Source organism: Diadema setosum, chromosome 14 (assembly GCF_964275005.1).
Source record: "Diadema setosum chromosome 14, eeDiaSeto1, whole genome shotgun sequence".
Taxonomy (NCBI): domain Eukaryota; kingdom Metazoa; phylum Echinodermata; class Echinoidea; order Diadematoida; family Diadematidae; genus Diadema; species Diadema setosum.
Window position 1 is genome coordinate 33,787,662 of NC_092698.1, and position 23,414 is coordinate 33,811,075.

Genomic DNA, 23,414 nt, shown 5'->3' on the forward strand with positions numbered 1-23,414 from the left:
AAAAGCTAGCAATTTCACTCTTGATATTTAACTACCTCACTAAGAATGATGGATTTCAAACGAAAAATACAATTGATAATTTCTAAAAGTTCATCCGCACCCCACAAACAACCCAACGTTGTTCCCCCTGCCTACTGGAACAGGCAAGTGGAGTGATCTTTCATTATACTAGAAACATGATAATACACTTTTATGTTGAATTCTCTTTACATTTTCTTTATATCGTTGGCCGTCTGTGACATCACGATTTTTTCAAACTTCACTGAAGTGTACGCTACTAATATATTTCTGCATTATAATAATCATAAATATCTTTGGGATACATTTCCGTGTGAGAGGGGACAACTACCTTTAATTGGGCTAGTAAGGTCGGAGTCTATAAGAACCTGTTGATATATTTGGAGATCACATTGACGAACCGAAGTTCCCTGATTTGGTGGCGGCGGTGGCATATGAGTCTGCCTCAATCGTTAGGTCTTGTTATGCGTAGATCAAACTGTAACATGAAGGTATCATTATCTTTCTCCGTCAACAAACTGCCTGCTTATTTTCTCAAATTATCTAATATCAGTAACATTCGGATATCTTGTCTGTACTCTGATTCCCCGTTACTGAAGATGGTGTATCTTATCCTTTTGTTTTGTTTTGTTTTGTTTTTAATTTATAAGGGTTATTAATCTATAGGCCTACATCGTTCATTGATTGTAATATACGGTATATATATTAAGTCACAAGTTTCTCGTTCTCTTGGTTCACTGATCTCAAACGACTTCCCTGTCCATCGCGGGGGGGGGGGGGGGGGGGGAATGGCGCCAAAAATAATACCAGATCCCTGGCGTGGCTTATAATGCTTCTTCGCTAAATCCCCCTATCTACCTATAGTGAATAGCGTTTCCTCAGAAAATGTGTCTCTATTTCCGCGCAAACGTTTAGTGACCATCCTCAGAACGGTTTCGGCCTGCAACACAATCCTTAAAAAACATCTCCGAGCTCATCGATAACGACTTTAAACAAATTTTGATCTCGGCAAAAGGAGTGTGTGATTCACTTTTAATGTGCGCCATCACTGAAAAAAAAATCCTTGAGAATGCTAAAAAAAGTTCTTTGAAAACGTTCATCCTGCAGGTATTTGAAGCAGTTTGTGCCTTTATCACTCTGTTGAAGTTTTGACAATTCTCACATTTGTAACTCTTACATTATTATCATCAACACATGAGTGTCCTATAACTGCGGCTTTAGTCGGGCAGAAGCGGTGTTAACGGTAAAATATCTCACACGAATTTCTTATTCAAAGTTTCTTTACTTAACTACACAAAAAAAAAATGCTGCACTGATTTCTTGTTCGAGGACATGACGAATTCCTCGAAAGTCATCAGCAATGAACATGAACCATTCAGCCTGAAGCATAGAAAGTGCGTTTTTTTATAGAAAACAAAAGGAACTTCTCGCTATAGAATGAATCATGTCATCAGTCCTGCTTTCCTGGCATAACTAAATGGAACGCTAATTGGCCATCACATTCGTGGCAAAACAAAAATAATAGAGCGCCGCTATTCGCCGAAAAACAACAAAAAGTCAGCAATCAAAATTCGCCGGCTTGCGCGTCCCACGTGTAAGCCATCGATGACCGCGTCTACTAGTCAAGCTGGTCCTGATTGAAGGAAAAGGGTGGAGGATGGCGGTGAAGGAGGGGGGGGGGGGAGGGGTGATTGACGAAGATGAGATGAGTAGTGGAACACGCTGTCTATTTACATTGGAAATAAATACAGAGACCCGAGAACAAGAAACTGTTTGAGGAAAGTGTATAGCGTTGGTGATTGAAATAATGAAATGGTATACAGCTCGCAGAACACGAGGCGTCTTCCGTGCAAAAGACTTCCCTCCTCTTCGTCCTGTGCCATCACACGGATGGATGCGCTTTTTACTATTTTCAGGGAGGTGGGACCCTCCCTTACCCTCCCTGCTATCGCAGAACTCAACGGGTGAATCATGCAGACCAGTGGACTGTCGTCATTTCATTTATGTGCATTGTTGTCAGATATTTTCCAAATGATCATGGTAGCAAAGAGAGTACTGAAAAACTTTACGAAGGATGTGCAAAAGATCGAATAAGATCTCTGTTTTTTGTAAATCATCAACGCATCTCCAGTAATTGCACATGAGAAAGGAGAGCATTCAAGGTATTATCTCAGGACATGGAAATACACACAAAACACCTTGTGGTATATGAAGACATCTTTTACTAGCGATTTTGATATCAATCGATCGCATAGTTCAGGTGTAACGAGATTGCCTCACAGCATGGACCTAGGTCCATGCTCACAGTCACACCAGTGATTCTCAACGGGAGGGCCGCGGCCCACTGGTGGACCGCGAAGCTCTCTCAGGTGGACTGCGATGTCAGCCAGAAATGAAATCAAAAGGAGCCAAAGTGGACTTCGGATTAAAAAAGGTTGAGAAGCGTTGTCTTACATGAATTGATCTTCTCAACTCAGTATTGATAAGTTTATCTCTATGGACACATCTCCCCCCCCCCCCCTTCCTCTCCCATCCCTCCCCTCCCCTCTTCCTCGCCCCACCCCTTCTCTAGGACCAGCCAGTCATAACATAACAGTGACACCCCACCCTCCTAAGATGGTTCTTTCCTCGACCTCTGCCTCCGAGAGCCGAATGTCTTGCCCTGTTGTGGTGCGCCGCCTCCGAGTGTGAGTCGGCAGTGATGTATCGTCCCAGCTGGCTCGGCGGGCTGACTGAGGGGGGACGAGAAGTTTATTAGCACTCACCACACGGCCAATATTTACGTCTTCATGGCTATCCCCCCATACCGCTCATTCATGTGCCAAAATCAAAATAAATCTGGCCACACACGAGAAATGAAGACGACAGAATATGGAAAGCTGGATCGGAACAAGGCAGTCGACCAAGAGTGTGGTTTTTTTACGGATTCTTTGTATTTGGTTGCGCTGTGTCGCTTGAGAAGAAGAAATCAAAGAAGCTAAAGAGGCTGAGAGCTGCCGTCGATCAAAGATTATACAAAATCAAAAGTCCTTTGCACTCCTCTTATGGTATTTCCAGTACAAATGAAGAGCTATTTACCCCGAATACAGACCAGTACGTAACCACAGAAGTTGTTAGAATTTATGTTTTTGGAAAAGAGGATATTGACTATATGAATATGGAGAAAACCATCGGCTGCCCTCAATGTGACACGCAATGCGTGGGCACGCGAATACTCCTCCGAGCGAAATGGATACGATTTTGACACGTCTTCGTCTAGGACTTGGGAGAAGGCCATCGAAAATATAGACAGTGATGATAATCATAGGAAATATAATCATACTTTCTTTAAAGTGCTCACTGCATTCATTTTATAAACTTACCATGAAACTAACATATACATATATATTATGTAAGTTTCATATAACATTACTAATATATAAACAGAGATGATAATCATAAGAAATATATATTATTATAATTTCTGAAAGTGCTCACTGCATTCATTTCATAAACTTATAATGAAACTAATACCAAAGAAATCTTTCTCAGGCATTCAGAAAACTCTACAAACAAGTTTATTATCCAGATAGACGTGGGGACAATATTCACCCTTAGAAAAGGAAACAAATGAAAAGATGTGTAAAATTCAAATATGAAATGTATCAACCTGCAGTGACATTTTTGCTTGATTTGTGTGACAGAAAAGTTTAGATTTAAAGTGAGCCTGCAACCGCCACACTTTCATTTAGAAACACCCACACAGCTTTCTTACGAGATATTGTCTGAAATAGGAGCATGCATGACCTGAGCGAAAATCACTTCTGATGAACTGACACAACCAAATTACAGTGCCATGGACAGGGATATTGTAAATGGATTCCCATTAATAACCGTTACACTTTTACTGAATTACTCACTTATATTATTGAATGTTCAATAAATTGTTTTGATGCATAACTACAGTATAATATTATGTGATTTGATCTTCGGTTGAATTGGTGTTTATATATAGGTTTAGTTACTTATACGAGAGGTTTTGAATAATTATTGAAGCATAATCTCACATCTTTTGAAAGAATATGACTAAATAACAGAAAGTACTTCGATAAGGCAAGGAGAAAAACAAAGAGATCGTCAACTTTCCCCCTCGCAATATGTGCATTTTAAGGCCCTTAAAGGGATATGGCGCCAAAATTTGAGCACGTCATCAGCGCCCTTTTTGATGCAACAACGGCCAAATTTGATGCCATTTCATCTTCAGAAAGAGGAAAATATTACCTACCATAATGTTATTTACGTGTAAATGACAAGTATGCCTATTAGATTTAAATTAGTGATCAATCATTATAATGCATACATACGTACAGAAGTTGAAGTCATTGCTTCAATCAATTCCGTGTGAAAATGCACTTACTTATCCCCGTTTTCTCTCTTGCTCATTTTTTTTTTTTTTTTGCGATGGGAAATATAAAAAAACATCAATCGAAGTTTCTGGATGGACATTTCGTTCGTAAGACGGTAACATTTGCATGAAAGGAGTATTCTAACCATGTAACAGTATCATTTCGTTCTGTAAGTATTTGGTTACAGGAAAGACAATATCTTGCGTAGGAATGTTGTCACTTACAAGAGCCTGTGTTGCACAAATATCACTACCCAATTATTTGCACGAAGAAATGCAAAGATTTGCGTGAAATTTTGTATACAGATTATGACATTTCTATAGCGTCGTGTGGTAGAAAGCAAAACACAACATCGACTTCAGCGGACAGTCATACCATACCGGCGAGGAAGCTTCTATTTTATCATTTCCTTGCGGTTTATAGTATCATCTTGAATGCCGTAGAGGAAGGGGGTTGGATAACCAATCAAAGTCTAATCATCATCATTAGGTTACTTTTTTTAGGGACTATGGATGTGATATGAATTGTATCAAATTTATGATATTCGCAGGGATAATACACTGCGTTAGAGTTTTTTTCTCCCACCACAATATACGTTGTGCACGACTGTTGAATTTGATCACGGAGCTACAAACGGAGCTCCATGATTTGATCCACTCTGAGCCACATTATAATTTTAACCCAGTGAACAAATCGCTCAAGTCATGCAATCCATCAGCTTCGGCAATCATTGCCTACTCTGTAATCATCAGGAAACTGATGTCTTCTTCTTGTTCTTTTTTTTTTTCATTAGGTAACTAACACATCTCATCACTGCGAGATGCTCCGTTGTTTAAACTTGTTACAGATAATTTGAAAGAGACATTGCTTTAGAATACTAAAACAGAGAGAAACGCTTGGCCAAAAGCTCCGGCAATTGCAAAACAGTGATGTGGTAGATATGACTAGATATAATAATTTAGGACTCTGAACCTGAACGTCTATACCGACAATCAGTAATGAGAAGTTCACGAGAGATTATCACATTAATGTGCATTTCTGCAGGATTGTCAAACAGGAATAAACCGTTTCCTGTGAGCTATCCTATCATACGTCTTGGCGGAGACGTAAGGAGACGCGTAACTAAAAAAAAACAACGACAAAGCCACTAACTTTCAAGTTCATACAGATCAATAAAGATGAAATCACATCATACAAAGAAACAGAATTCCACATAATTCTCATTTTCTTAGCTATGTTATCATTATTTTATTAAAGATCACTTGACTTCCCTCAGAAGGCAGTGTGCACAATATATCCACTGCATCATACATCATCTTATGTCATGCCAGTAAAAAGTCGAAGGAAAGTCAGCTGAAAGTGTACTCTTCGTTAAGGAAAAAGATACGTGGAATTCTTTTTATATTTTCTTTATATCGTTCCAGACTTGGGACATTACGAATTATTATAGTCTTCTTACCTAGCAATGACTGCACATGGAATTGACCAAAACTTAAAGATTGCATAACTTTTGAACAGATTGTCGAATTTTCCTCAAACTTCAATGTGCTCTACTACATTTGCATTCATTATACGTACACTTTGCTGGGGCAATTGCTCTTTAAGTTTACTGAGTTTATAGATCAGCAAGATCACTGAATATTAATTTTAGAAAATCACGTCAAGTGCACGGTTTCGAAGCGTTAATTCCATTACGATCTATGGCCAGAATTTCAGTCGTTCATGCAGTTATAGGCCTACAACATAGCGTTATAATGAGAGAATGTTTTGTGATAATGCCCTGGAATCATAATCTGGCTAGAAGATTGATTAACCCCTTTACGACCAGTCCCTTAAAAAAAACCAGCAATGACATAATAATGTATATAGTACGTTTGACAGCGACACAAGGGAGTTAAAGAGCTACTAACAAGTTCGTGATATTGCAACATAAATGCTCATAAACACAATCTTGTCCTCCGAAGGTTTACGTCATAATAAAGTCTCCACCATCCAGTGCGTCTGGCTGTGATGAATTGTCCAGTCTCTATAGTGCTCTGAGGATTTTGCTTGATACACTTATTATCCTATATACTAAACAGTCAAGTGTTACGCGTACACATGTGATTCTGGATTTGTGTGCGCGTGTGTGTATGTTCTTATGATTATGACCATGACTATTTTAAAATCGAACGCTATGTATAAATTTATTATGAAGATAAAAACAGAAATCGATCGTCATTGTGCTTCAAAATGTTCGCTAATATTATGTAGGGTATACTGCTGATAATGGTTATACAGTAATCTGCAAATGACAATATTATAGGTTTTTTATATACGGCGTCTGGACATCCAGTTAGATGTTATTTATCCATGATGAGTCATATATCAATTTGATAAATATCTATCATTGCTGCTCCCTACATTATTGTTTGTTTTTTTGTGATTGCAAAAAAAGAAAGTATTTATTATAAAGGAGAAAGAAAACCACGTAAATTGAACTAAATATGCTAAACATGAACTGTCTCGATATCGTCTGCTTCTATTTATTCGGGCGAAATTTGCATTGTTCTGGTGCAGCTAGCTGTGTTGGGCTGTGCAGTATAACGCTTGTTATCATGGATGTCATGACCAAGAAAAAAAAAGGACTTTAGAGATATTTTTATAAAAAAAGAGCAACCCTCGACCTTGAGTTTTGGTTTTGCGAGGCGGGAGGAAATTTTTGTAGGGATACCGTGCTTGATGCCAAACTCTGGCGGATGTACCCGGCCATAAAACATCACGATATTCGAAGGGTAAATGGTTTACGAAAACATTGCTAGTGTACAGGCACATGCGAGCATTATAGCAAAACACGTTCGAGTTAGCGTTCTCAAAGCGAAACAGAGGCATGAGCATTTCTTTACTGTGATAAAACGACCCTAGGATATACTAGGAAACCACGGAGCTACAACAGGCTAGCTCCATGGATAGACGCAGATTTGGGGTTCTTCCTTGTTACCTGTGTGTCGAGATGCATGTTGACTCGTATGATTGTTTGTGATCGTGGTTACTGTTATCGATAGCGATCAGTGTCATTCGGGTAACAGCGCATCAGTTATCAATGCAATCGTCACCATTTAGAATACTCTATACCATCTATATAAGATGCTCAGAAAGTTAACACAAGACACACCCGGCCTTCTCTTTTTGCCATGATGTCTTCGAGGATTATTACTTCTTGCGAATATGAGTTGGCGCCAAGGGCACATAACCCTTGCGTCGTTGTAGATTGCATGCAAAATGAAATTCGACAGCTAACTGTATCTCTGCCCGCATGGCCGCTGAGCTGCACACAGGCGAGGCTCCTCGCTTATGAACACCGCCGCACTATATCACCATTGCGTTGTCACGACCTCTAGTCGTCATTTATAATAGCAGCAATATAATGCAGGACAAACATGAAACAAACTGTTTGCCGCTAATGGAAATATCCACCCCAGTGAATGTGATCATACCGCACGAAACACCTCATAGATTTGCCCCATTCACAGCCGTGCAGAAGAAAAACATATCAAACATATCAGGTATGATAGCATTGCAATTACTAATATAAATTCATATTAAGAGACAGGTATTGAAAGGACAAGTTCTTTGCAAACTGATCTGACGGATAAGGACCAGCACTGATGATTATTTCATTGCTCATAGTTGATTTTATAAATGTTAGCGCTGAAACTGACAATGATTGATTGATGACGTTGCGGAGTGAATGATGATGACTGCATGGGAGCGTGAGAAAACCAATAAAATTTGATTATTATCATGTTGGGTCAGGAACATCAGGGAATATACGTTGGTCAAGCTTTATGTTTTCTCTGCCGACACATTCCCAGTGACCAGTACCTTATAACCCTCGAAATGTCATCAAAACAAACAAAAACAAACCAAAAACACTCACATAGTAGGACGTCATTTCCATCTCCTTTTTGACCACAATGATGTCAGTCTTTCCTTTGATACCTAATCCCTCTTAAAGTTTCATCCTGATATGGTTTTGGATAATCCGTGGTCCACTAAGTGGAACTATTATAATACTAAGATTGGTGGGATAAAGACAATGAAAACTTTCAGTGGATCAGAAAAATGAGAAAACCCATAAAAACAGACGAGATTAAGGAGCGCAATACGACGGTTGCGTCCACAAGCATACACGTGTCATGAAAATACATGTACGTTAGGATCAATGTTGTGAGAGACTCCACACACACACAAACACACACACACACACACACACACCAAACAAGACAAATTCTGATGAACTTATAATATAGACAAAATCATATAATTTTGTACCATATACCATTTACCACCTACACTATACACACCATTATGATTATATAACAAAAATTCTGACATCCAAGCCCTGATGACTAGCACCTACTGTGAGTATACTGTGAATCGCAACTTGATTATAAAGTATCACTATGCTGCGAATTTTTCTCATACATCACGCTTCGGATATAAGGGTTGTACTCTGATAAAGGAGAGGAAAAAAAAAAGGAAATTCAGTCAGGTGCTTATCGGATGTGAAGAAGAAATTGGAACCATTAATGTTGAGGAAATATTTAAGCTATAGGTATTTATCAATCAAAAATATCTGCGATATGTTAAAGGAAAGGCAGGAATTACACCGCGGGTTTTTCGAACATAAATTTGGAAGTGACAATACAGAGTGATGTAAAAGAAAGACTTTTTAAGTCAGGGTTTATCGAGTATGAATGAGAAAACGTCAAATTATTCTGAGACTTTTCGGCGTGTGGGGCCGCTTATGATTTATGTGGAAGAAGAAAAAAATCAGCCAAGAAACTGGAAAATCGGCGATTGCAGTCAACAAAAATGTATTTCACGAGAATAGTCAAAGCAGACTATAATGTCGATGGTGTGTAGTGCGTAGTGTTTATAGTAGTGGTAGTGGTGGTGATGGTGATGATGATGATGATGATGATGATGATGACGGCAACATACAAACAGAATTAGCCTTCCAGCCTTTGCCGTTGATGAGGCTGAGATTAATGACTTCCCGAAATTCCCGACCTGCGCCCGGCAGCGAAAATCGCAAAACCTGAAATCAGATAAACAAATCACCTGCCCCTGACAAAACCATAACACATGGATTTGCAGTTATGCTTGTCTAACATAGATGTGTCGAAAGCAGGAGCAGTCGAGGGCGAGAAGGCCTGAAGTCTTCCTTGACATGGACTTCGTTCCTGCAGTCCGCGTGTAATGAGCAGCAGAGGGATGGGCTTACCTGGTACGGGGACTGATGTGCCGCGCTCGGGATCGCACCCGGGTAGTGATGGTGCAGCATCGAGGCGCTGGTTGGGCCGTAAAGAGAATGTTCCATCATAGCGACTGCTGGCTGTTATCCTCCCGACGACGGTGGGGGAAGTACTGGCAGGGTGACGGTGGGGAAAGTGTAGGGCGACCTCGGGTTCCTCGCTCCTGTTCTGTCGTGAAGCTAAACTTGAGTTGATCGTCGACAAAATCCTCTGATTCTTAATGGTTTATATCATCTATGCGTTTCAAACCATTTCAGCTCAGATGTGGCGAAAATTAGAAAAGTCACGATGTTGTCTGCACAAAGGGACAATCATAAGCTTTCCATCCACGGCGTAGTAGCATAGAGTTCGTCTGTCGTATCAGATGTCGCCCGAATAAATTCCGGTTTTCGTCTGTTCACTACGGAATAGCCCAGAGACAGCCCGGGTGTGGGTCCGCACAGCGGGGAGAGATCGGGACTACTACTCAGTGCAACTCAACTGCGTGTCTACTGATGTCTCCAGATGCATAGACCGACCGCAAAGTATCACGTGCGTTTGGCGACAAATGGTGGCACACTGCGCAGAAAGTTGTGACCACGAGAGAGAAAGAGAGAGAGAGTTGGAGAGAGAGGGAAAGAGACACGCGATGGAACTATACCAAGTGCTGCGGTTTGCTGTGGGTTGAGTCCTATCCACACCGAGTAGTGATAGCGAGCCACCTCGTTCAAGTTGATACCTTTTCTTCTGCCTTCATGGCTTTCTTGCGTTCTTTCTGTAGCCTATTGCGTAACAATCGCTGTTGTTGTTGTCGTTGGATTTTACTGTTATCCTGGTCGAAACAGGCATCCACGTACACGTGTTGACCCTGTAACATAAAATGCAACACGAGAAGGTGTAAATAGATATACAGCGATTACACAAATGCAGGTATCACATCAAATAGATTCCACTGTGAATTTTAAGCGTTCCAATATATTCATCTTTTATTGCAGCGTCGAGCAATATCGAAAGTCATACCAAGGTCAGATGTTTTTTTTTTTATTTCATAGGAGACTCTTTTTCTTTGCATCAATCTATACACCAAAAAAAAAAACCAACAACAACAACATGCTCTGCACGAAATACTTCTGCTTTAATAAAAAAAAAAAAGCAAATTGTAGAACATTAAAAATAAATCAGATGATTGACATTGCTGAGCAAAGGTAATACCATCAAGACCTGGAAGAGGTCGTGCAATCCTGACCTGCAATCCAATAACACTGTGTGTGTAGACCTATGTGTGTGATCAGTGTGCTTTTTTTATATTCTATCCTGTCTAGTCGTTACTGAACTGTTTGATTGTCAGCATGGTTGATGGTGACAGCACTGATGTAAGGATAAGTGACGTCATATATAAGTGACGTCACCTATATATATTTTTTTTTGCCCTTGTTCTGAAAACCACTGCTCGAGTCCACGACACATATATCTTGACTTTGTAGCAAATGACAGTGATAATGATAATAATTGGCATAATAGTTTCATTTACTAAAATGTCTGTCATTTTATTATCTGAGCTCTTAGAACCCAAGATATTGGCGCTCTCGTGCCGAAATGGTATTCTCTCTACTTTCGCCTTCTCCTCCCCTCGTTCTTACCTTCATTCCAATGGGTAGATAATAATAAAAAGTAACGCCTTTTATCCCTAACGCATGAAGTTAGGTTCGTTCGTTATTTTGACAGAGGAGGTTAGTTTGGATTCGTTGAAAGTATTAGTTTTGATACCGTCATAAATATGTTAACTCTAAAACATTTTTTTGTAATGACGTATAGGATATGCTCAGTAACTTCCGCGTCAATAATTTAATACATGTTTCTCCTTGACTTTCGTCATGAAAAATTCTCGCGTACTATTTTTCCATCGTTCGATGCCATAGAGGGCGCTAATCATTCTCAAACATCAAAGTCTCTGTACAAATTACTTGAGAGTCGTGTGTGACAAGGGTTTCACCGAATGTGGTCTGAACAAGTAGACCTAGTTATCACTATAAAACTTTTCATTCGAATCTATACTATCAAAAGCGAAACTTACGTGAAGAGATAGATATGGGAGAAAGAAATGCAAATTTTGTGTGTGTGTGTGCGTGTGTGTGTTATCATGTGTTAAAAATATGTTTTTTTTCCTCCGCCTGTTCAATATGGCATTAAAAAATCACATTGAAAAAAAAACCAACAACAAACAAACGTTCGTGTGCTAAAGGAAACGACGTGGTTGTAGTTGACCTTGATTCAACCAAGGGAATGTAACTCCTTTATTAATGTTCACGCTAATCTAAACAATGGTTCCGGAAGCACTTTTTCTAGAAGAAATTCTGTGTGTCAGAGGAGAATTAGAAAGAAGGGGGTGGGAAAGGGAGAGAGAGAGAGAGAGAGAGAGAGAGAGAGAGAGAGAGAGAGAGAGAGAGAGGGAATTACACCAAAGATAGATTTGTTGGTATTTTTTGTGTGTAAAGATCAACTTTCATTAGTTTCCTGGAAGACAAATCACCGTCACATCTTGAATTTCCTGAAAGTGCAGCGATTTGCTTCAAAATATTGTCAAATATTGTATTAGAATGTGGATTTTTTATTTTTTGTAATCAATACCAGATGTACATAAACTTTAAACCATTGTAACAATGTTCTTTACACTCTTCGTCAACCCGCAATGCAAAGAATCTAGGATGTGTCTACGAAAAACATAACAAAACAAAACAAACACCCGAACAGCTGGCATCAGAATTCTCGTTTACATTATTGATATGATACTTTTAATTTCAATAAGGAAGAACTGAATAATATTCATAATTATTTCACAATCATGTATACAGTGTATGAGATTACGATGCCATTTCAAACTTCTCAAGTTCCATTCTGAGAATGAATGATAACTGAAAAAAAAATCATCACTTCAGAAATTATCTTAAAGCAATGACTTAGTGGTAATGATCATATACAAATATACTAGGCCTCAGAGGTTCTGGAAGAAACTATGTGCATGAGGTGACTTCAATAGTGCTATACCTCGACCTCAAACATTCTATCATTCATAAAGATTGTTGATGGAAATTCAAAACCCTATAACTTTAATAATATTCTTAGCGTCCGGATTATGTATATGTAAGTATGTGAATTATTTATACGTGAAAGACAAAGAGCCTTTATAAGATTTCTTGATAAACTCCGTTAACATAACTATTTGCACACACACACACACACACACACACACATTTTATATATATTCTCTGAAAATCATGCATTTTTTTCAATACAACACAATCTTAGTTCACGGTGATTTACAGAATTCCAATGGTTGAGTGAATTTACGCAATTCCGAGCAAACCTGTTTTTGTGTTTGTGATTGTGTTTGTGTGGTGCGTGGCAGTCATTATGTCCAAAGCGGGGTCTTATCAAACTTCAAAGAAAAAAAGTACCCTTAAAATTTTTGCCTCTATTAAAATATACGATCTCTTGAGCTGATGATCTCATAAGCAGGTGCTAACAAAATAGACACCCTATATAGTCCAACGGGCAAGGTTGAGAGAGGTTGTAAAAGATTCGATCAAATAGGGTTACCATGATTATTGGGACTGGAGTACGCCTAAATTCATGTGATCACCACCCCAACTCATTTCCCTAGAAAGGGAATTTACCCAAAATTCCCAAATTCTGTGAGTGCTGAAATAATATTAGTAGAACGTATGAGTGGCGTTTGAGAAAAATCTGACAATCCATTCAAAAGTTCTGAATTTTCAAAACTTTGGTTAAATCCATGTCACATTACTGTTTGACAAAGAAGGCTACATAACAATTCATGATGTCGCAGTTATGGAACGATATGAAGAAAGCACAAGGAAGATTCCAAATACAATATTTTAACTTTTCTAGCAAAAGGGTGTTTGACTTACCTCCTTCGAAGGCAAGGGGAAGTAAGTCAAGGAAATGTGTAGTTTTTTTCATATTTTTTTTCAATTCTCATGAGGCATAATCTCGAAAACAAAGAGATTGAAAAACATGGTCATAGACGACGACCCATCTTTAATAACGACAAGTTAGCAATAACAGTGTTCAATTATCAAACGCACGCAATTGATTTAATCCCTTTGTTGGATCAAACAGTTTCATTCAAAGACTTACCGTATTAAAGATCTAAGTAAGAACGTAAATGAAAAAAAATATATATATCAAAATTGATGATTCGTAGACTGAAGGCGATGGAAACAGAGTAAAAATAATTTTGTTCTGTGAAACCTTCATAATAATTATATATAATCATGTATAAATGTACACGCCTGTGTTTATATGTGTGTTCTACATAGAGAGTATGAGTACGAATTATAAAATAGCATGGTCTATCACCATTAGCCTATATATTCTTGCTGAACTTATACCGAGCATGAAAGAAATAAGATAGTTTTATCTAATAGTCTTTCATAATTGTTTTCTCTGAAGATTAGCTCATTAGAATAATAATAATAATATATAATAGCTATAATAATCATTATAACCTATTCGTTTCAAAGACTTGTTAACTCTGGCAAATTTTTAGGATATGATTCTATGTTTTGTTAAAAAAAAATGACAGTTCGTTAGTTTTAATAAACAGTCTTACTGTGATAATTACTCGCGGGCTGACACATTTTTCTGGGAACGAACTCGCGCTTCTCGAATAAGAGTTACTTGACTCACAACTTATGACGTCACTGATTTTCCAGAAGAGAACGATGACTACATCGTGATGGTATGCCTCTGAGATTTAAAAAAAAAAAAAAACAGAAACAAAACAACAACAAAAGGGGCAATGTTTTCTGCGTTGGTTCGCTCGCCGGGTCGGGCGCTAAAAAATGATTTACAGCAAGGCTTCTTTCGCGAACACAAAAGTGAAATGAAGATTGATGGCGTAGATGACGCATCTCTTGGTCACTGACAAGTTCATGGGAGCAACATCACGTTTGAAACAACTCCATCATACTCACACGACAGGTACTGCTATATATAAGGGACACTTTGCTCTGTTTAACCCCACAGAAAACAACAGCAACAATAACAACTTTTCCCCGCCGTGTATCCAAAGCAAATCGAAAGAAAGGCAACCGGAGCAACGCAATGTAGCAGCGTAAGCAGCAGCAACAACAACAGCAGACTTCTAAACAGAAAACATTTCTACCAAAGTCTCTTCTTCACCTGATGTGTTTCATGGGTAACTATGCATTCCCCTGTTAACTGCGGCAATACAATGCACAATCGCCTAATCCTCACTTTTCTCATTTCAATGTTATGTGTACTTGTGTACGCAATAACATTTCAGTCGAAACCAATTAGTGTTGTTGTTGTTGTTTTTTCTTTGTAAAGACGTGTCGTCACCTATACACACATTACCAACTTCACGGTTGTTTTTTTTTTCTATTTATTGTATTACCTTCGAATACTTTCTACCTTAAAATTGCAATATATATCACCATCAAAATCAAAAGCTTTGATATATTCATTGTAGTGAAACAAAAGAAACAATTTTCACTTCTCTAAATCGTCGGAGTATGACAATCCTTGAATAGGTGTGACTGTTCGAGTTGGGATAGAGGTTTTCAAAGTACATGTACAAGACTCAAGTTGGATTAAAAAAAATCAACTACTTAACCAATCTTTCTAGTGTTGCAAAAGCACAACTTTTATTGGGGTGTTACGGGGAGGAGTAGGACGGAATAAGAGAGAGGGAGAGATAGAGAGAACGAGAAAAAAACAAAACAACAGAATAAACAAACAAACATTGGTCCGGGCTATTAGCCACCTTTTCGCATTCAGCGCAACTGTCATCTAATATGAATTTCACATTTGGAAGCTTAGGGGGGCTTAATTCACTTTTAATTACTCCCTCGGGGAGTTCGCGGGAGTGAAACATCCATCAATGAGCCTACAAAATACCCAGAAGCCCTAGCGAAAGGGACGATCGCTCTTCGCTTTTCATTGTTTTAAGCCGGGTTGATGGACCGCCATTACGTGTCACGTGGCTCTTTACATCTGGGCTGACACTTCGTCCCATTGCTCATTAGGCTCGTTCGCTGCTAATGGCGTCCATAATAATTCTATCTGTTCTCCCTTAACAATCACTTGCATTACGCATAATAATGAGACTAGCGATGGGTTTACACATGGATATCACTTATTTAAGAGTCCTCTAGAGAAACGCCAACACTATATATCTGCTTCCTTCGTTACAATATCTTGAAGAAGAGTACCAATTAAACATATCGACGACAATAATTTCAGACAATTATCACCTACAAATTGGCAACGCAATCATCTCGTTGTGATGGATAATGCATATTGACCGACCATTACTTTATTCTTCTGGTGGGGACATTATCTTGTGGTGTGCTGCTTATATCCTGACCTCCTTTTCTATCCAAGGCACGCTATTAAAGATACATTGCCAGCCGGTATAACGGTTTTTGTTAAAGTTTGATATGGAGAAAACAATATCCGAAATGAATATATGATTTCTCGACGACCAGCAGTGTCCAAGGCGGTGCATCTCTTCTTTGTAAAACTTTGTGAGAGTAAATATGGTGCTCCGTGCAATAATTCTTCTTTTTCTGCTTTCTTTTTATTCACAATAATGCTGTTAATATATCCTTGACGGTGTATGTTAAGGAGATAATACTTATACACATAAAGACTTCCGACCTCCTGAATTGAAAGAAAAGACGCAGAGAGCGTTAAGTACAGACCTGTTAAAGGTACAGTTTACCATTGGGAGCAGTGATTTTAAAACTGTTCAAGTTATCACAGTTGATGCATATGTGTAAGTCAGTGGTATCACAAAACCTCCTGCCATGCAAAGTTTTCGCGATAAAACCTAAAATATAAGGAGATATCACTATTTTTCTCAGTAAACCAACTGTAGACGGTTTAGTCTAGAAACAATTCCATTGTAACTATTGTTCACATTTTGTATATTTGATAGTACGTGGCATTGATTATCATGATAAAGATTTTTACATTGGTTCTTTCTATCCTTAACTCACATTTTAGAACAATTTTAAAGGGGATGGCTAGTAACTGATCAGTGGGAATCAGTGGGAATGCTTGGGATGATTGTCCCAATCCTTGGGGATGATTTTTCCAATCCTTGGGGATGATTTTTCCAATCCTTGTGGGATTCATTTAAGAGTACATTATATATCTTTTGTTGTGTGAAAATTATTTGCTTCAGAATGGTCTCATATTCAGGTAATGTGCAGTTTAGTCACCCCGTTACTGTACAGGCATGCTAACCTGGAAACCATTAAACTGCACATTACTTGAATATGAGACCATTCTGAAGCAAATAATTTTCACACAACAATAGATACATAATGTACTCTTAAATGAATCCCACAAGGATTGGAACAGTCATCCCCCGGCATTCCCACTGCCTTCCTTGCACTGATCAGTTACTAGCCATCCCCTTTAAGCACTAAAGCGGGTTTTTGTTTCATCTGCAAATGGTAAATAGTGCCTTTAATATGGGAGTTGCCGTAAATATAACAAACTCTTCTGCGGTGTCTGGTGGCCAATTATGTCTTAATCATTGTTAATCGCAGTTATTTCTCGACGGTGTTAGCGTCTCAGGTTTTTTTTTTCCATAAAGCAATTATGGTCAATGAGTTGTGTTTCCATTAATCGACTCTATCGCCATGTCATATACAATTCGTTAATACTTTACTGACTTTTTACTAATATCTAATGACAAATGTGCTCGAGAAAGATGCACCCAATTTGAGGAAGAATTATGGAATAGCCACCTGTGATCAGACGCTGACCTGAATGAGGCAAATTAATAAAGAGTGGAACTTTGTCGAGAGAGGTTCCAGTTCTGTGTTCGGTTTTTGTAAGAACGCAGCTCATTGACACATATAATATTTTGTCAGTAATTGTTGTATGCTGTCATGGTACAGGTATGTGACATTAAAGTTTGATGCATTTAGAAACAGATTGGAACTTTTTTCATGAAATAGTCTGTCTTAAGCACACTTAATGGCTAGTATAGAGCATGTCGAGGGTACACTGCAAAAAGTACGGTGTTTAAAATATGAAATACCGAACTGGTGTTAAATTTCCGGTGCTCATTTATGGTGTTAGATTAACACCTCCGGTGTCATTTCAAAATATAAAATTGCTTTTGAATAGTTTCTGGGTTACTGTTCTTCTTGTTGATTTTGAACTTCAACAAGACGATCAAGAATTTTCCGATAAAGTACTTGATTTTTTTTTTTTTTGAAAAAAGGTGTGGTCCCCCATTGAAGCTGGACAGATGTCATGCCATTGACATTAACACCAGCAATATCAAATCAACACCATGCGGTCATTGTTGAATTGACACCAGCGCAGTGTCAATACTATCACCAGCAACAGTGTCAAATTAACACAACGAAGTGCCAGGTGAACACTTTTCAACACCATCACAACGTACTTTCTACACCTGTGGGTGTGGTCCTCTATTGACACTTGATCGGTGTTAGATTTAACACCCATTGTGTTAAATCCAACACCGATGTTTTTGCAGTATATTTTAGGAGAAATGCACATTTTTTTTTTTATGAATGGATTCGTTTTTCCTTTTTTGATGGGAACCTTCTCACAAAATTTGCTGTGGTCAATTTGTTTGAGGTTGGGTTCCATTCTAGCCCCAAGGCACAGATTTTTACTGAAAATCAGCAAATACGATTTGATATATAAGACTGATCAAGATATTGTACCATCATTACATTTTTGAAATACAGCGTCATATTTCATCGATAGGAAACTGGATTTGTGCATTTTTAGTGCACCTTTCTTTTCTTTGGAATGATATAGTTCGCACTGCTAAAAATCGAATAAGAGATAATGATGGTAATATCAATAACTAGAATGATGACCATGATGATGACAAGAATGATGATGATAATGATGATAACACAATAATATTAACAGGAGAAATAGTAGTAACAAAAATATTAAATAGATAGTTCAAAAATGATACTTATATTCTTACTACACAATACCTAGTGAGAATGGTGCCTATACTGATATGCGCTTTTCAATATTTATACCGTAGAAACCTTGTTAAATTTGTCATTCAACTTCACGAGGTGAAACCAAATGAATTTCTGGGAAAAAAAAACTGGCTGCATTCTCTTCATACCCAGCAACCAGAGTCCTACCTCGTGGATATCTACGTGTGGGACTTACGACCTACACCGGTGCCCATGTGTATTTATTTCACGTTAGTGAAAGATGTCGGAAAAGCGGTGACCCAAACCCTCGAGGATTAAAGCGCCGACGAACCGTGATACCCCCGTGGTTCTTTTGTTTCTTCTTCAGACATTTCATTCATCGTGGTTTCTCTAAGCCAGAAATTTCCAAATAAACGTTCGCGGGTCGCATGGCGAGAAATTTTAATTGCACTTGAAGAGCGAAGGGGACTATAAACAAGCAATCGCGTTTACGGGTTTCCCAGGGACCTTTGGGTGCGATGCAAGCGTTAAAGGGGAATTGCTATTTTAGGAAGTGTATTCACGGAGAACCTCTTTCCGTTCAATATTGGTTCTACGTTCCCTCTTTATGATAAGAAAAAAGATGGGAAAAAAGGAAAATTACACTACTGATATGGAACTCATGACGAAGATTCTTGTAAGTTTAGTATAGCTATCATCGTGTATTACTTACTAGTTATTTTGGGCACCAAAACTAATATTTAGATCTGTCTGCTGGAATTAAAGGAGAACGTTTTTTAGGTTAATGAAAAAAAAAGCTAAAGAAGGAGAAGCAAACATTGACAAAAATTAGAAGTATACGAAATCCCTTCTACGTGTGTTAATTTAATCTCTTCCTCACATTACATTTTAATCAGAGAATCAAAAACGTCGCACCAAACCCATATTACATCTGTTTGGCTGAGGAACAAAGAAATGTTTGTGCACAAAAATAAATCACGTGTGGCTAGTTATTTCATCAAAGTCATTATTTACACATTTTTGTCGTTGTTGCTGTTGTTGTTGTTCTCACTTCAAGATGTCTTCATCCTCCATTTTTTGTTAGCCAGACAGGGAAAAAATCTCTAGGAGAAGGGAGAAGGGAGAAAGATCTCTAGGAGTAGGGTGAGGGAGATAAAGTCCGGATTTTTGGTTCTTGTAATATGGTTTTATCATGAAGTAGGACCAAACAGACGACGTGAGGATGGAGCAAGCTTCTAGACCCAGCCAATAAGTCTTGAGACAATGCACAATTGCTTGTGTCGATTCAAAGCCAGATCCGCGCAGAAACATAATAGCATGGATATCCGGATATCCGACGACTTGATCCGAAGGCGGAGGTTCGGCGCCACCAAGCGCTGGCCTTGAACTTGTGGCGTCTAACCGCACGGGAAGCAGTAACAACTGGTCAGCGCAACGCTACAGATCACAGCATAGAACAGAGAGGTTTCCACCTTCCTGGACAGACGCAGTGGCCTTCTTATCTCCAGGGGGTTCGCATGATGCACTCATTAGCACCCATTGTTTGTACAACAACCGGTCTAAAGGTCTATGCTGAGTGTAACACCGGGACAGTGCAGTGATAGTAGTCTGTGTTCTCCTTTCTTTATCTATCGATTCTGGAAATGGATCTTCACGTATAGATGGCGTGTCGATGACTTTAAACGTGCTGCACTGCGCATGTGATGTAGGTCAGCCGAGGACATCGGTAACTTACTAGGAAGCTACAACATCCTTTCCACCTCCCTGGACCAAACCGATATCTCGCGTTCATTTGGTTCATTTCATTAGATTAACTCAATGTATGCATAGATTAATATTCATAAATTGATCACGCAGTAACTTATGAAATTCGCTTGGCAGATACCAGTTACGTTCAGACGGTGATCCTTAACGTCGAGGATAAGCTTACTTTGAGGATACCTTTAAAGCGAGGAATGTTCGCCTGCATTTTAATTTCGCGAATTTCGCGAGCCAAGATTCGCGAAATGAAAATGCACATGAAAGTTTTTGTCTGCACTATACGCATTGAATGTTAGAGGCAACTCGCGAAAATTTCATGCTGCGAAATATCGTATTTCACAGAGTAAGCTTATAGTTAAGTATGGGGAGCCAAGTGTCGCATGGTCTCTTTCGTGACGAAATGACCATTTTGACGAAATTGTTATTCCGTTGACAAAATTGTCGTTTCGTGACGAAATTGTTATTTCGTCAACGAAACTGTCATTTCGTCGATGAAATTGACATTGTCGCTTGTTAACGAAAAAAAAAAAATAAGAGACTCCGCAGAGAAAGAGACCATGCGACATTTGGCGCCCCGTACTTGACTACGAGCTTATCCTCGAATTTAGCTTATTTTTGAAGTTAAGCATCAACGTTTGAACGTAACCACTGTATCTATTCAACCGTTAAATGTTAGTATGGATCATACCTCAATGGCCAACATATTATTCTGTCTATCGGACTGTGAATATACTGCTCAATTCGGGAGCGCATACACAATGGTGAAAAAGTGATGGTTTCATTTCACCATTTTCTCCCCTCAGCACCCAACCACAAGCTCCCAACAAAAAAAAAACAAAACAAAACAAAACAAAAAAAAAAGGGAGGGGCAAACGCCACTTTTTCTTTCTTTGATTATTTTGTGTGTGTGTGTGTGTGTGTGTGTGTGTCTGTGTGTGTGTGTGTCTGTGTGTGTGTGTGTGTGTGTGTGTGCGTGAGTATTAAGGGTATATCTGAAGTGTCACCAAGTTGCAAGACCACAGAAACCAGATGAAGTACATCTTGTTGCGGACTGGATTTTGATAGAAGAAATTAAGTCCTCTGCAACACATTATTCGACCGTTATATTTAAACTTAAGAATCAAACTTCTGAGGGAGTTTTTAGATGTTCCTATTGTCAAATCTGATTAGAGTTGTGGTTCCTTTCAAACAAGAAACAATGTCAAGTTGTCAATCCATATCCTTCCATCTCCATGAGAATGAGAGTAAAAATTATCATCGAAGAAATAGTTGCTGGGGATCGGGAGTGGTTTAGTTAATGAGTAATATCCGCCATTCTCGTTATGATTAGAGAAAGGATTACCTGCCATTTTCAATATCACTACAGAAAAGAGCGATGTCTTTTTATTACACGATGCTAAATCCATGAAACAGACTTCGTATCATTAATGTAGACTAACGAGTTCTTGGATTAAGTGACACACTCTTTCAAATCTGATTGTAAATTCACAAATTGATTTTTGCGCCGCATCCATTCATAGGCAATTTTCGATCCAGATCGGAATTTATCCGTCATTTTTGAACGGAGCGTCCGATCTTCTCAAACTTTCACAAAATATGTCATTGATTTGTCTGCATTTAATGAATACACACATATCTTTTATCTTTTTTTCTAGGCGGGGGGGGGGGGGACAGGGAAAAACTTAAATAAACACATTCTCGCAGTTCAAGCAGTAGATGGGGAAATCCGTGTGTCTGCCAATTTAAGGGAGGGATCGCCGATTTGCTGCTCCTCGGCTCTCCTGAAAGTGGCCTCACTCCCTTAGCATCGCATCCTAACCGCCAAACGGTATATTCTTTAGCAAACTTTCCGATGATTCCAGATACACGACGCCAAACGTCTTTGTCTAATAACAGATGGTAGCGCAGAGCAAGCTGACATGTGTGCGCCGTGGCCCCGCTCGACTACGGCCCTGTTGGCGCGCGGAAACTGCGTGAAGGTCTCTGCTCACTCCCGCCCTCACAGACGGGCCACATCTGCCGTGTATCCTTGGGGATTAGTGACATTTTTAACACGCATCCATTCTCACCGTCTTGTAAGTCCAAAAGGGCGCAACTCCCCTCCAATGCTTCCCCCGGAAATTCCTTAACAACAGTTCATCGTGTAGTGGAAAGTCCACTGTGACGATCAAACGCGGAAATAGCACCACATGTCCGAAAGTCCCTTTTCAATAATGTGAGAATACATTGGAACACGACCCATCGTGCAAAAAAAAAAAAAAAAAAAAAAAAAAAGCGACTATGATGTGCTTCGCGAGCGCTTTCTCACTCACTGGCAATCTCCTTGTAGGGATAAACTCTAGGATGCTGAAGTCTTCTCTTCTTCTTCTTCTTTTTTTTCCTGCTTTTCTCTCCCCTCTTTCTCTCCCCCCCCCCCTTCTATCGCTCTCTCTGTAGCTATGGGTTCCCGTATTCCCGTGGTCTTAGTCCTACAGTGATATGCTTTTAATGTTTCGCCGCTTGCCGTACCCAGCTATGTAACACGAAATATCGCGAATTCTTTACATAATACACACCTTAACATTACATAGGGGAGGGTGGCTTTCCATGATGTTTGTAAGTGGTACGGTCTCAAGTCGAGAATGTGGTTACGTTTATTGGTTCAGTCTACCGAGATGTAGGCATTTCATTTTCCCTCTTTCTTTGACATTCCTTCGATTGGAAGGAATATTTCTTTTCCTTATCTTCAGACGAATCGTATAAATATCCATCTGAGTTGGTATGGGGAGGGGTGTCTCTCACAAGAGTGCAGGTGCATGACAGAGGCATTTGACCAACATTTATTGAGTGCTTTTTTTATATCACGAAAAGTATAAGTATATTGGGGAATTTATTAACGCAAAACAGCATAGCAAGCATCCGCAACCAGGCATATACTTGCACAATGTAATAATATAAGAGCAATAACAACAATAACAAGAAGTTTTTGAGCGCCC

The 23,414-nt window shown here is 39.0% G+C and overlaps 1 protein-coding gene across 1 annotated transcript in view; it reads right to left on the reverse strand.

Annotated features, from left to right (window-relative positions):
- Positions 1-9,771, reverse strand: part of LOC140238118 (uncharacterized) — a 49,557-nt gene extending 39,786 nt beyond the window's left edge. Inside the window, exon 1 of the mRNA XM_072318052.1 lies at positions 9,673-9,771. Coding sequence (XP_072174153.1) covers positions 9,673-9,771 — 99 coding nt within the window. The remainder of the gene's footprint in view (positions 1-9,672) is intronic.
- Between the last annotated feature and the right edge of the window lie 13,643 nt (positions 9,772-23,414).